Source organism: Athene cunicularia, assembly GCF_003259725.1.
Source record: "Athene cunicularia isolate RWA chromosome 2 unlocalized genomic scaffold, athCun1 chr2_part1, whole genome shotgun sequence".
NCBI classification, from domain to species: Eukaryota; Metazoa; Chordata; class Aves; order Strigiformes; family Strigidae; genus Athene; species Athene cunicularia.
In genome coordinates this window covers 19071186-19083931 of record NW_020799095.1, presented here as the reverse complement: position 1 = coordinate 19083931, position 12746 = coordinate 19071186, and the positions used below count along the sequence as shown (strand labels likewise).

The 12746-nt window shown below is 39.5% G+C and overlaps 1 protein-coding gene across 2 annotated transcripts in view; it reads left to right on the top strand.

Moving 5' to 3' along the window:
• Window positions 1-25: 25 nt before the first annotated feature.
• Window positions 26-12746, top strand: part of SP4 (Sp4 transcription factor) — a 26471-nt gene continuing 13750 nt past the window's right edge. Inside the window, exons 1-3 of one of the 2 annotated variants that reach the window (XM_026842628.1) lie at window positions 26-504; window positions 608-710; window positions 1195-2746. In XM_026842628.1, coding sequence (XP_026698429.1) covers window positions 630-710; window positions 1195-2746 — 1633 coding nt within the window. In that variant the 5' untranslated portion in view covers window positions 26-504; window positions 608-629. Of the gene's footprint in view, window positions 508-607; window positions 711-1194; window positions 2747-12746 lie in introns of both variants that reach the window. The other variant, XM_026842627.1, reaches the window with a different exon arrangement.

Below are 12746 nucleotides of genomic sequence, written 5' to 3'. Positions count from 1 at the left end.
CTTCATCCCCCCTCTATCCCGCCCTCCTGGGTTCCCCCTTTTCTTCCCTGCTTCTCCCCCTTCTTACCCCGCTCCCCCTCTTCCTGCCCCTCCGCCCATCCGCGCTGCTTCCTCTTATGCCCCCTTTCTTCTCTTCCTCCCCTGCCTGCCCCTCCGACTTGCCTCCTCCGTACCTCCCTCCTCCATTCCCCCTTTCTTCGCTAACCCTCCCTCCTGTGCACATCCCTCCCTCCTTCATTCCTCTTTTCCTCCCTCTTTCCCTCCCATGCACAACCCTCCTCCTGCCCCCTAAAGCATCGACGGCCACTCAGTGGCCGTCGATGCTTTAGGGGGCAGGAGGAGGAGGAGGGTTGTGGGTGGTTTTTTCCTGCTGTCTCTGGGAGAGGAAACCAAACCTCCCCTTTCTGGGTGTTAACTCTCCAGCCCCCATGGGTTGGGTTTCAAACCACGTTTCTTAGGACTCGTTCTTTTGTAATAATGATTTGCGCTGTTGTTTTTTTTGAGGAGGTAAAGGCAACAAGCTGGGAATGAAAAAGGATATGCTCGTAGGTTTTGTTTTTGTATAAATGAAGGTGAATAATTAACCTGTTACACTTGATATTTTTGCAGATCAAAAGAAGGAGGAAACTATGCCCACAGAGGGAGAGAAATCTCCCGAGGCAGAGAATAACAACAATAATAATAAAAAAGGGAAAACTGGAGGCTCACAGGTAAAGCACACACACCCGGATAGGGAAGTGCCCAAACTATTAGCATTTAAAATTAAATGTTCAGCTAACAGCATTTCCTGCTCAGGGCATCTTTCTTTGGTTTGGATGAAACGTAGTTGGTTGGGTGCAATATTTTTATTGCCTGGACATGTTTTTTTGATTGTATTTTGTGGTGATCAGCTGCTTTCCATGTAATAGAAGCATTTTTTAAAATTGTCTTTATTTTAGGAGGCGGGAAAAAAAAGCCTGGATTGAGGATGCGGTTGAGGTCCTGGCTGTCATTTATTCATTGATAATTGAGGGCTTTATGCTTAAAGATTACTTACAGAAGTACATACTTCCTTATTCAGAGCTGTATCATTGGTCTCTATGCAGAAGCACCTTTTTTTTTTTTTTTTTTTCCTGTTTCCTGTGTAAACTTTAATGCTTCTGATGGTTCATGCTCTTCTCCTGAATCTGTTCTGTTTTCTCTCCTCATGGTTAGGATTCTCAGCCTTCGCCTCTGGCTTTGCTAGCAGCCACCTGCAGCAAAATAGGAACTCCTGGTGAGAATCAAGGAACTGGACAGCAGCAGATTATTATAGATCCAAATCAAGGTTTGGTACAGCTTCAGAATCAGCCACAGCAGTTAGAATTGGTAACAACTCAGCTTGCTGGAAACGCTTGGCAGCTTGTTGCTGCTGCTCCTTCTGCTTCAAAAGAAAACAGTGTTGCTCAACAAGGATCTTCTGTTGCCTCGAGTGCAGCAAGTCCCTCCAGCAGTAACAATGGAAGTACATCTCCTTCAAAAACCAAATCGGGCAATTCTTCTGGAACAACCCCTGGACAATTCCAGGTGATTCAAGTACAAAATCCAAGTGGTAGTGTCCAATACCAAGTGATCCCACAGATTCAGACAACAGAAGGTCAACAACTTCAAATCAATCCATCTAATGCTACTGGTCTACAAGACATACAGGGTCAAATTCAGCTTATTCCTGCAGGGAATAATCAAGCTATCCTCACAACTGCAAACAGGACAGCTTCGGGGAACGTTATTGCTCAAAACCTAGCAAATCAGACAGTTCCAGTCCAAATTAGGCCTGGTGTTTCCATACCACTGCAACTGCAAACTATTCCTGGTACTCAGGCACAAGTTGTAACAACGTTACCTATAAACATTGGTGGGGTAACCCTGGCGTTGCCTGTGATAAACAGCGTAGCAGCTGGAGGAGGATCAGGACAAGTTGCCCAGTCTACTGAGAGTGGAGTTTCCAATGGAAATCAGCTATCGTCTCCACCTGTCACTTCTGCCTCTACAATGCCAGAGTCTCCTTCCTCATCTTCCACCTCTACGACCACTGCCTCAACATCTCTTACGAGCAGTGACACTCTAGTAAGCTCTGCAGAAACAGGCCAGTACACAAGCACAACAGGCAGCAGTTCCGAGCAGACGACTGAAGAACCGCAAACAACTGCTGCAGACTCCGAAGCCCAGAGCTCCAGTCAGCTTCAGTCCAATGGACTACAGAATGTCCAGGATCAGTCGGGTTCCCTTCAGCAGGTCCAAATTGTGGGTCAGCCCATTCTGCAGCAGATACAGATCCAGCAGCCTCAACAGCAGATTATCCAGGCTATTCCTCCACAGTCATTTCAGCTCCAGTCAGGGCAGACTATACAGACCATCCAGCAGCAGCCTTTGCAGAACGTTCAGCTGCAGGCAGTGAGTCCAACTCAGGTGCTCATCAGGGCTCCAACTTTAACACCATCAGGGCAGATCAGCTGGCAAACTGTACAGGTTCAAAATCTGCAGAGCCTTTCAAATCTTCAAGTTCAAAATGCTGGGTTACCTCAACAGCTAACCATTACCCCTGTGTCTTCAAGTGGTGGCACAACCATTGCCCAGATTGCACCAGTGGCTGTTGCTGGTACCCCCATCACTCTGAATGCTGCCCAGCTTGCTTCAGTACCTAATCTTCAAACAGTAAGTGTTGCTAACCTGAGTGCTGCAGGTGTTCAAGTGCAAGGAGTTCCTGTTACCATTACCAGTGTTGCAGGTGAGTGGTCTGACAAAGTTTTGGATTTGTTTTGGTTTGGTGGCATGGGATTTTTTTCTTTAAACTTTTGCAAGAATACTTTTTTCAGGATTTTCTCTAATAAATGTTAAATCCTTAACTGTGAGGAATTATCACTGAAATTTAGATTTTTAATAAAGGTGACACTTCTAAATACTGAGCTAATATTACCACTTGTGTGAATTGAAATGGAGATGTTTGTATTTGATAAACTATCCTTAGATGATCTTGTTCTCCATCTTATTAAAGGCTTGTAGGCTTCAGGAGTATGACTTTGCTGTTAGAGCTTTGATATGTTTAAAAACCAACAGAAAGCTTTTTCCAACCAGGTAGTATTTCCAATCTCTGCACAGGGGATGTAGAATGAGAAAAGTGACAGTATGTGAACTGGGATATCTTGTGTTGTGTCGTGCATTTGTATGGAACTGTGGTATTCTGCAGTAGCTTCTAAAGTTGTTCCCCTGAAAGCTTGAGTTCTGCAAGGAGATTGAGTGGAATAAGGTATGCTTGTGCACAGCGTAGTTCCTGTGACTTGTCTTTTTAAAAAAATAAAACCAACTGGTAACTGTACCTCAGCACTTGCTGATGAACTTTTGATACGTATTATGAAATGCCTGTTTGGTTATGCTGGTCTAATAGTTGGGAAAGGAGCTATTAAAAGACTTTAGGCTGGATAACGGAGCTTAGTTCTAAAGTAAATCCTGTGCAAGGTCTCTGCAGTGTCCCACAAGGGCAGCCCTATATGTAAAACTTCCTAACTTTTGAAGTTTCAGATAAAACATGATTTAGGTATTCTCTCTGCCAGTTTGAGAACTGCTTACATGAGTTTGGTTTTATTTCATACAAGTAAATGTCTTTGTAGTAGTTGCAATAAACTCTTGTTTTAAGAGCAATCCAACTATAGACACAGCTTTTTATCATAAAACTGTAAGAAAAAACTCATATTTAACTACTGTCCAGTTTGCATGAACAAAGGTTAGTATCATATTGACTCTTAATCTGTGTTTTTGTAATCATGTACTGAGAGGAGAAATATTTAACTGGGAAAAGGGTAGTTCCCTTTTAATTGAAATATTTTGGGGAGAGTAAATATAGTTTGATTGTAAGAAATTTGCCATTGGGAGAATTTCATCTGCTGTGGTGCTCTTTGGCACTCGATGGCATGCTGAAATACTAAGAGCTGGGTTGGACGCACTGAACATGATTTACTCGGAGTGTTATGGAAATGTTAATCTGCATAATCAGAATTCAAATCTTGAATTTGTGTTTAGCTGTAATGGTTCAAAAGAAAGTTTCAGTTACCTGGAGCTGACCAGCTGCTACAATATCTTGCAGTCTAGTTTGCCTTGAAAAAATGTTTTCTTCATGGGAAGGTGCTGGTTGACTACTGTTGTTAGATAGAAGTTCCTACTTTGGTAGGAGGCTTATCATAGGAAGCCAGCTTTGGGACCAGCATAGATCTGGGGGTGCAGGAAGAACCTTGCTGCATGCAGGCTTTTTCCTGCTTACTAATGGTGTACAATTGTTTAGTACACCAAGAGGTATTAGAACAAAAGATTCTGATATCTTGCTCGGTTATCTTACCTGCATCTTCGATTGCATGTGATGCCTTCTGGAAAATAAAGGGATTGAGATTTATAACTAATGAAAGGAGAGGAATGAGTCACAAGTATGGCCCTGGAGAAGCCAAGTCATACAGGGTTCATATGTTAACTAAACTTAAGATTCATGACCACTAAATTCCCCTTTTTTTTTTTTTTTTTTTCCCCCCAGATAGGTGTTACAGCCGTTTCAATAGGACTTTTATGTGAGCAGCAGTGAATCCTCCAATCTTTTCTATATTCCTTTGTATATAAGGTACTATTTCTGTTCCCCAAGGCTTGAGATTATGGAGAAAAATCAAACTTTGAGAATGTGAGAGATTAGTTATAATTTCCTTCATATTTATCTCTACTCCTGTGAAACTTCCTGATGCTACACTCTGGGAACAGGAGACATGGTAGCGTGGAGAGTGCAGAGCATAACGTTCAGTCCTTAATGCTATATTAAGTATTCAAGGGAAGAACGGTTACGAGATAGAAAATACAAACATGCTAAAGTCTCAACTTTGCTTGCCACTTATAAGGAATAATCTGTCTTGATCAGAGCTATTAATTTCCTCAGATTTAATGTTTTATATTTGAAATGGGGTTTGCTGTTATTGTTACAGGAAACATTTTAAAAAAAATAAACCGTTTGGTTACCTCAACATCTGCAGACTGGTATTTCCATTCTTTTTCTGCAGTACCTAAGCGTGTCAGTGTGAACTCTTTTGTACATTAATTGAACTCTCCAGAAGTGCATCATTTGCTACAAATGAACAGTAGTAGTAGGTGTTACAAATGAGCTCTCCGGAGGATGTCCAGAGGGTGTCAGGGGAAAGTCTGAGTGAAGGACTCATCCCGTGCATTGATTCAGGTGCTCTGACTTTGTTGGGCAGAAAGTAAGTTACTTTGTCCTTCGAGCAAACCCAACCAATCAAACTAGCTGAGTTTCTGGGAGGGAGGGAAATAAATCACAGTAAGTATTTGTCCAAAATGATTCTTCTTTTACTTGTGTTATATTTCTGTTCCATGAACATTAGTTTTCCTGGTTGTTTCTACAACGGTGTAATTTAAATACTTTTTTCTTAGGTTTTCAGTAGTAAATGAAATAGTAAAACCAGCAGAACTCTAAATAATTAACTGCAAATAACAAACATTCTTAGCTTAAAATTATTATGGAAATGTTAAGCGTTTTATCAAATAGATTCTAAATTTCAAAAGAGACAAATTTCACCTTGGGAAGAAAAATATTAAAATCTTGAAGTAAATAATGTATTTCAGTCTGCTTTTTTTTAGCCTTTGTTACTTGAAGTCTCTGATCCCAAGGCGTGTAGGCTCTACTATAAACCAAGTAAGATGACTGGGGATTTTTTTTTTTTTAAAAAAGTTCAAATGTTGCTCCTGGTAAGTAAGTATACACTTCGGGTTGTATGTTGTGTGTGGTCAAAAAGCAGGGCAAAACAGTGAAGTTCTCACATCTTTTCACTTTCTGGCCTGAGGGAAGACTCATTCGATATCAATGATATAGAGGAAAACTACTTTTCTACTGTGAGAGTGACTGAGCACTGACACGGGTTGCCCAGAGAGGTTGTGGACTCTCCATCTTTGGAGATATTCAGAGGTTGTCTGGACATGGTCCTGGACAACCTGCTGTAGGTGGCCCTGCTTGAGCAGGAGGGTTGGACTGGTCCTGTCCAGTCTACACCGCTCTGAATCTGTGGAATATTGCTGAGTATACAAAGTGTCAGTCAAAGCGGTAAGTAAATGTACAGAAGAAAGCTGAATGAGAAGATAGAAACTAAGTATCTGCACCTTAAAAACAGATCTTTAAACAATTATTTAATTAAGAGCTAATCAAGCAATGGACTACATAAAAGCAACTGTGTTTACCTCAACATGCAGGTATGTACGAATACTGGCCTTGCTATGAGATCAGTATGGCCTTTAAGCAAGCTAGTTCTGTATAAAGTAAATTGCTTCTGTGCTGTATGAACTGTAGTTGTTTTATATGTGATTCCCTGTAGAACAAGATAGCCTTTAATTTTAATAGGTGGTGACTTCCTGAATTTAGCCCCTGTGAGCTTGGGGACAAGCAGGTGCTGCACAGTTCCCTTGCCTCTTTCAGAGCTTTTGCTGTGATAGCTCTGGATGCAAGTTTAAAGGATTCCTGACCCCCATCCCCTTCTTAAACTAAGGTATCCTTTGCCTTTTTATTTTCAGGTTCTTCTATTTGTCCTGATGTGTTAAATGACAATATAAATGACTCTGGAAGGAACTTGGTTTAGTACTAGATTATTCTAAGAAAAATACATAGTTCGTCAAACCATTTCCTTTTGATGGGCTAAGTTTTTTGTCCCTCAACACGTTGAGCTTTGAATATATTTTTTTTAGGAATAGCATGGAATGTAAACATTTGTGGATGCTGAAGAATATGGGATAAAACAGACCAGTTAATTCTCAGCATTTCATTAAAGATTAAAGGCTTCCCTGTAAAAGTTCTGTGTTCTACCTGTAGGATTTATTTCACTGGAGCCTTCAGAAGAGGTCACAAGCTTTTTCTGAACTTGGTCATTGTTTTTGCTGACAGTGGGAGTGTAGTGGTTGCGATCATGTCTTTTTAGAGTAATTCCCTGTTTCTTACGGAAAAAGAGTAGTAGTTCAGATTTGTTTCTACCTTAATTATGCATCTTGAAGTAATTTTATGTGATGATGATGGTATTTGTCCCATATAAAAGGGTATGAGACACATTAATTTTAAAAATAGTGAAAAACATTACTTGTATTTTATGCATACTTAGTCAAAGCTTTGTTAGTTGCTTTATGCAAAAGTGACCAGATTCCATCACCTTGCAACTGAAGTTCAAGCCATTTTGTTTAAGATGTGTGGTGACATGGCCTGAATTATGGGGAATTTGGCATTTATCCACCAAAATAACCTCGAGGAGTGACTTCTTTACAGTGGAACAGTCTGTTATCTGGCAATACTGGAACTGGAGAGTTAACTCTTCTGCAAAGATTGCTGTGGACTCTAAAACATTTATTAATGATAATGAAGTTCAATACCAAGTGTTGTTACTGGGACACTTTAAAAATGTACAACCTTTGCCTTCTGTTTCATACTCTATAGTAATGTGAGTTACCAAGGCATTTTTCTTTTTGACCAGCTACTTTCATTGCACTGCTACTAGCAGTTATGCAATTTGTCAGTACCTCCAGGTCTCCTGCTTTCTCGTGCCTTTTCCCACTTGTCTGCATCCAACTTCGGCCCGTATTCAAGGATTTCTCTTCTATTTCCTTCTTTATTATCTCTTTTTGTGTGACAGTCACTGGTTTTCTGACTTGCTGTTCAAAGACTGAAGACATTGTTTAGATATTACTATCATTCTGGTTCAAACTTTGCAGAGGAGTTTGAAACATTCTACCAAATTCTTTAAACAGGTATACAATGATGTGTAAGATTAAATGCATGTAGCTTAGGAATGGTTACTGGAAAAAGGGAAACATCACGCCCATTTTTAAAAAGGGTAAAAAGGAGGACCCTAAGGAATACCAACCAGTCAGCCTCACCTCTGCCTGGTAAGATCATGGAACAGATCCTCTTGAAAGCTATGTCAAGGCATGGGTGACAGATCAGTAGAGTCAGCCAGCATGGTTTCCTGAAGGGCAAATCACGCCTGACTAATGTGGCAGCCTTCTACGATGGAGTGACACTATTACTAGGTAAGGGAAGAGCAGCTGATTATCATTTACTGTAAGGCCTTTGACATGTTCCCACAGAATAGCCTTGGAGAGATATGGGTTTTATAGATGAACTATTTGATGGATAAAGAATTGGCTGGATGGCCATTAATGGCTCAATCTCCAAATGGAGATCTGTAATCAGTGGTGTTCCTGGGGGGTCTGTATTGGGACCAATACTGTTCAATATATTTATTAATGACATAATTGAATTGAGTGCACCCTCAGCAAGTTTGCCAACGACACCAAGCTGTGTGGTGCAGTCAGTATGCTGGAGGGAAGGGAGATGCCATCCAGAGGGACCTGAACAAGCTGGAGAAATGGGGCCAGTGTGAACCTCATGAAGTTCAACAAGGCCAAATGCAAGGTCCTGCACATGGGTTGGGGCCATCCCAACAATATCAATACAAACTAGGTGATGATTTGATTGAGAACAGCCCTGTGGAGAAAGACTTGGCGATATTGGTGGATGAAAAATTGGATATGAGCCAGTGGTATGCATTTGCAGCCCAGAAAGCCAATTATATACAGGGCTGCATAAAAAGAAATTAATCCAGCAGGTCAAGGGATGTGATTCACTCCCTCTTACCCACTCTCGTGAGACCCCATCTATAGTACTGTGACTAGTTCTGGGGTCTCCAATAGAATCCAGAGCAGCTCCATGAAAATGATCAATGGGCTGGAACATGTCTCCTATGAGAACAGGCTGAGAGTTGGGGTTGTTCAGCCTGAGAAGAGAAGGCTCTGGGGAGATCTTTTTGTAGCCCTTCCATATACGAAGGGAACTTACAAGAAAGACTGAGACACTTTATCAAGGCCTGACTATAGTCACATGACAAGTGACTGGTTTTAAGCTGAAAAAGAGTATGTTTAGATTGAACATGAGGAAGAAATTCTTTACCGTGAGGGTGGTGAGACACTGAAACAAGTTGCCCAGAGAAGCTGTGGCTGCCCCCTCCCTGGCAGCGTTCAAGGCCAGGTTGGACGGGACTTTGAGCAACCTGGTCTAGTAGAACGTGTCCCTGCTCATGGCAGAGGTCTTGGAACTAGATGATCTTTAAGGTCTCTTCCAACCCAAACCATTCTGTGATTCTATGAATATGAGTCAAAGGTGTTTCTGACCCTGTGTGATGCTAACTGCAGGTGATGCATACGAGAATAATCCACTCGGGTATATTCCCACCATTCAGTGATCTGCAGCTCAGGTCCTCCTGAGCTAGAAGTGGCATTTTGGGGTTTTTTTTGTTACATTTAATAATACTTGATGGATTTCTTATGTGAATTTATCTTTTTTGAGTCTGTGTAAATTTTTTTTACATGCTCAATACTTGTCTGCATTAACTTGTGTGTTAATTGTTATATAAGATACATAATGTTCTCAAACTCCTGTATTATGAAAAATTATCTGATTCACCTTTTATACCACTCATGATCTTCTATTATCTCTATCACATATGCTAGTTATTGATGGAGGGGAAGGTGTTTAGTCTGAAGTCCTGGAGTATTACCCCATATTGCTGAACAAAAGGAAATGCATTTTCATGACAACACCCAAGGAACATTACATTTTCATGACATTGAAAAAAAAAAAATTTTCATTGCATTTTCATTACATTGCATTTTCATGACAACACCCAACCTGTGGGTGTCCTTGCTTGTGTTAATGTAATAGTAAGTGTGTGTAGAAGCAGAATGAGTTGTGTGGCTAAGCAAGAAGGGGTAACAAGGTGAAAAGGATTTAAAATAGCCACAGTATATATAAGTAAACTTGCAAATATAAATACCAAGGAACTCAAGGATGGTGATTGCATTATATGATCTTGTTGGTTTTGTGGGGTTTTTTTTAATAACATGCAGTGTTTCCATGGATGTTCATTGGCAAGAAAGCTGCAGTAAACACCTTGAAAGAAACAAGCTGCAAGCTATGGAATCTGCAGTATAAGTACAAAGAATTGAGCTATTTTCCACAAAACCAGAAATGCGGGTGTTTTTCTTAGTTTTTTTACTTCTTTACTTGGCATTCTGAGGGTGTAGTTGGGAGGACTATAGAAATTTAGCATACTTTTTCCAAAGTCATGAGACGTCACTTACAACTGTTCTCAGGTTGCCTTGAGCTGAGAGTTGTTGCAGAACCACAGTGTTCTAAGTATTATAGCACTGGCATCCTTTTCAGCTGCTTCAGAGTAATTATAGGAAAAGTATTTAGTCTTCTAATGACAAAATTGCTTTAGTTGTGGGATGTTTTTTAAACTGAAATTCAAAATAGTGACAGTAACAGTTTAACAACAACAAACTATGCAGGTGAAAACAGATGTTTGCCTTGGTGATGGTAGCTTAAAGTATCAATATACCGTTCCTGTACTTTATGCATAAGGAATGTTCAGTCTACTTGTTCAGCTAAGTTGCCTGCAGAGAATAACCTGGTAAAAATGCCTGAGTAAAACAAGCTTTTTCTGCTTGCTCTGTGAGCAGCAAGGCATGACTTTATCATTACTTCTAGATAGTGAGAAGGGGAAGCAGTTAATCTTTGCTCAAAATTGTCAGGTGAAAGAAGTTTCTAGTGAGCTGTTTCTATGCTATTAGCTTCAAGAATTAAATGTAAGTTCTTAGTCTTCAAAGAAGAACATTAAACTGTTTCCCTGTTGGAGTATGTGGTCTTAAAAATTTTTCATCAATACAGGTGCACTCTCTGAGAATATCAGGTTTTGTTATCCCCTCTCATTCCTTATTGTCAGAAATCAGAGCATATAGAGCAGGAAATGAATTGGCTGAACTTTCTTGTTCAGAAAATGTCGAGAAAGAAAACTGAGTGATACTGTACATCTTCATCAGCCTGCTTTTTGGTTTTGTTTTGGTTGCTTGCTTTTGGTTTTTGTTTTTTGGGGATTTTTTTAAAGGGTGCTTAGATCTTTACTAAGCCAACCTTCTTGTTCTTCCATTACCACCCTGGGGTAGAGGGGCAGCAAGAAGCATATTCAAAACCTGATTTCAATAGTTTTCTCAATGTAAGTTAAATTATGGAGTACTTAACTTGATATGATTTTGGTACTGGTAGATAAGATAAATTCTTACTGTTTTAATATATTAAAAATGTTTAATGGCAGTGGTGATTATTGGAAAAATCTAGCTGTATATAGAATGGGATGTCGTGTTCTAAAGGGAATATTAATTTCAAGAATAAACAGTGTTGAAAAACAACTTTTTCATTGGTCAGTGATTTTAATGGATAATTTAGTTGAAGTTGCTTATATGCTGTAGCATAGTAGCTTTGGAAGTAGTCAGGACTGCATAACAAAATGACTTTTATAATTAATATTTTGCTCTTGTCATGACACTTTAATCAAAAGAATAAGCTCTGGACATCTGCAGTCTCTTGAGAAACATAGCATCTTAGCACATGCTTAGGTTAGCTTGGGATATAGTTATATGAATTTCTGTATGCATCCATCCTTAAGAATGGAGTTTCCAGTGATATTTAATACTATTGCCAGTGAATAACAGTCATATACCTTGATCATCTGGTCATTGGTAAACCATGTTATCCTGACATGCATACTTAGTCGAGATTGGCAGACTAGTATCATTTTGTTGTCAAGAGACAATGATCAGTTAATATCATCCCACCAAAAAAGCCTTTGGGATACATGTCAGGCACAAGTCTGACTTTTCTTAATTATAAAGTAGTTTCAAGTGGTGGTGTGACCACTTTTCCCTTGAGCAAAATCCTGAAGTTTAAGAAATATGGGACTTGATTGTCTTGTTTCTTTGGTCATCAGGAAGTAACTGATGAAAACATCAAGCTCTTCAGTTTGTTCTGAACCAAAAAGAGACACTGTTGTCCCTTTAAAACTGTATACATAATGTTACAGAAGACTGCAGAACTTCTCTGGGTTTGGATCAAGATTTACACAGCCCTTCTTTTGTGATTCTATAAGAATATAGCTTTGTTGATCCTTGCCTGATGGAAGACACTAACAAAGTTACAGTTTCCACATCTTTAATAAACAAATTAGTCTTTGTATTGGTTAGTCTATCTACCCACAGGCTATTATAAAACCAAAGCTTGTCTTATATTTAGTCTTACTGTAAAAATGTCTTAAAATGTTTTATGAATCTCATTTTTCCTGATAATAACCTTTAATCACCTTGCCAATGTTTTTTTTATTCTCAATAAATTATCAAATACTATACAATTTAACCTAGTTATAGTCAGCTATCTTTCCTTCTGTTGAAGGGATTTTCCATGTATGTACCTGTTAACTAATCCCTCCTGTGCTCAGAGGTGTATTTACTTTTATCTTGATCAGTGTAAAGGCCACGTTTCACATAGCCAAAATGTTTACTTCAAGGACACTCATGAACCTTCTAGTCAAGTGTAAAATATGTAAGCTAGCTAAACTGTAGTCAAAAGACACACAAAACACAACCAAAAAACCCCCACACCTACCCCCAAAAAATCAAATAGAGTGCTGGAAACTTAGTTTGCATTTTTTCATGTCAGCCTCCTTCTGTCCTTTCAAGATTAAGCTATTACTATTTCCATGGTAATATACAGAAATTGAAGCGAGATGCTAAAAAACACACTTCCTGAGACCAGTATTTTAGTTCCCATATGGCAGAAATGTGTAAGATAGGCGTTTGATATTTTTTTTTTTTTTTTT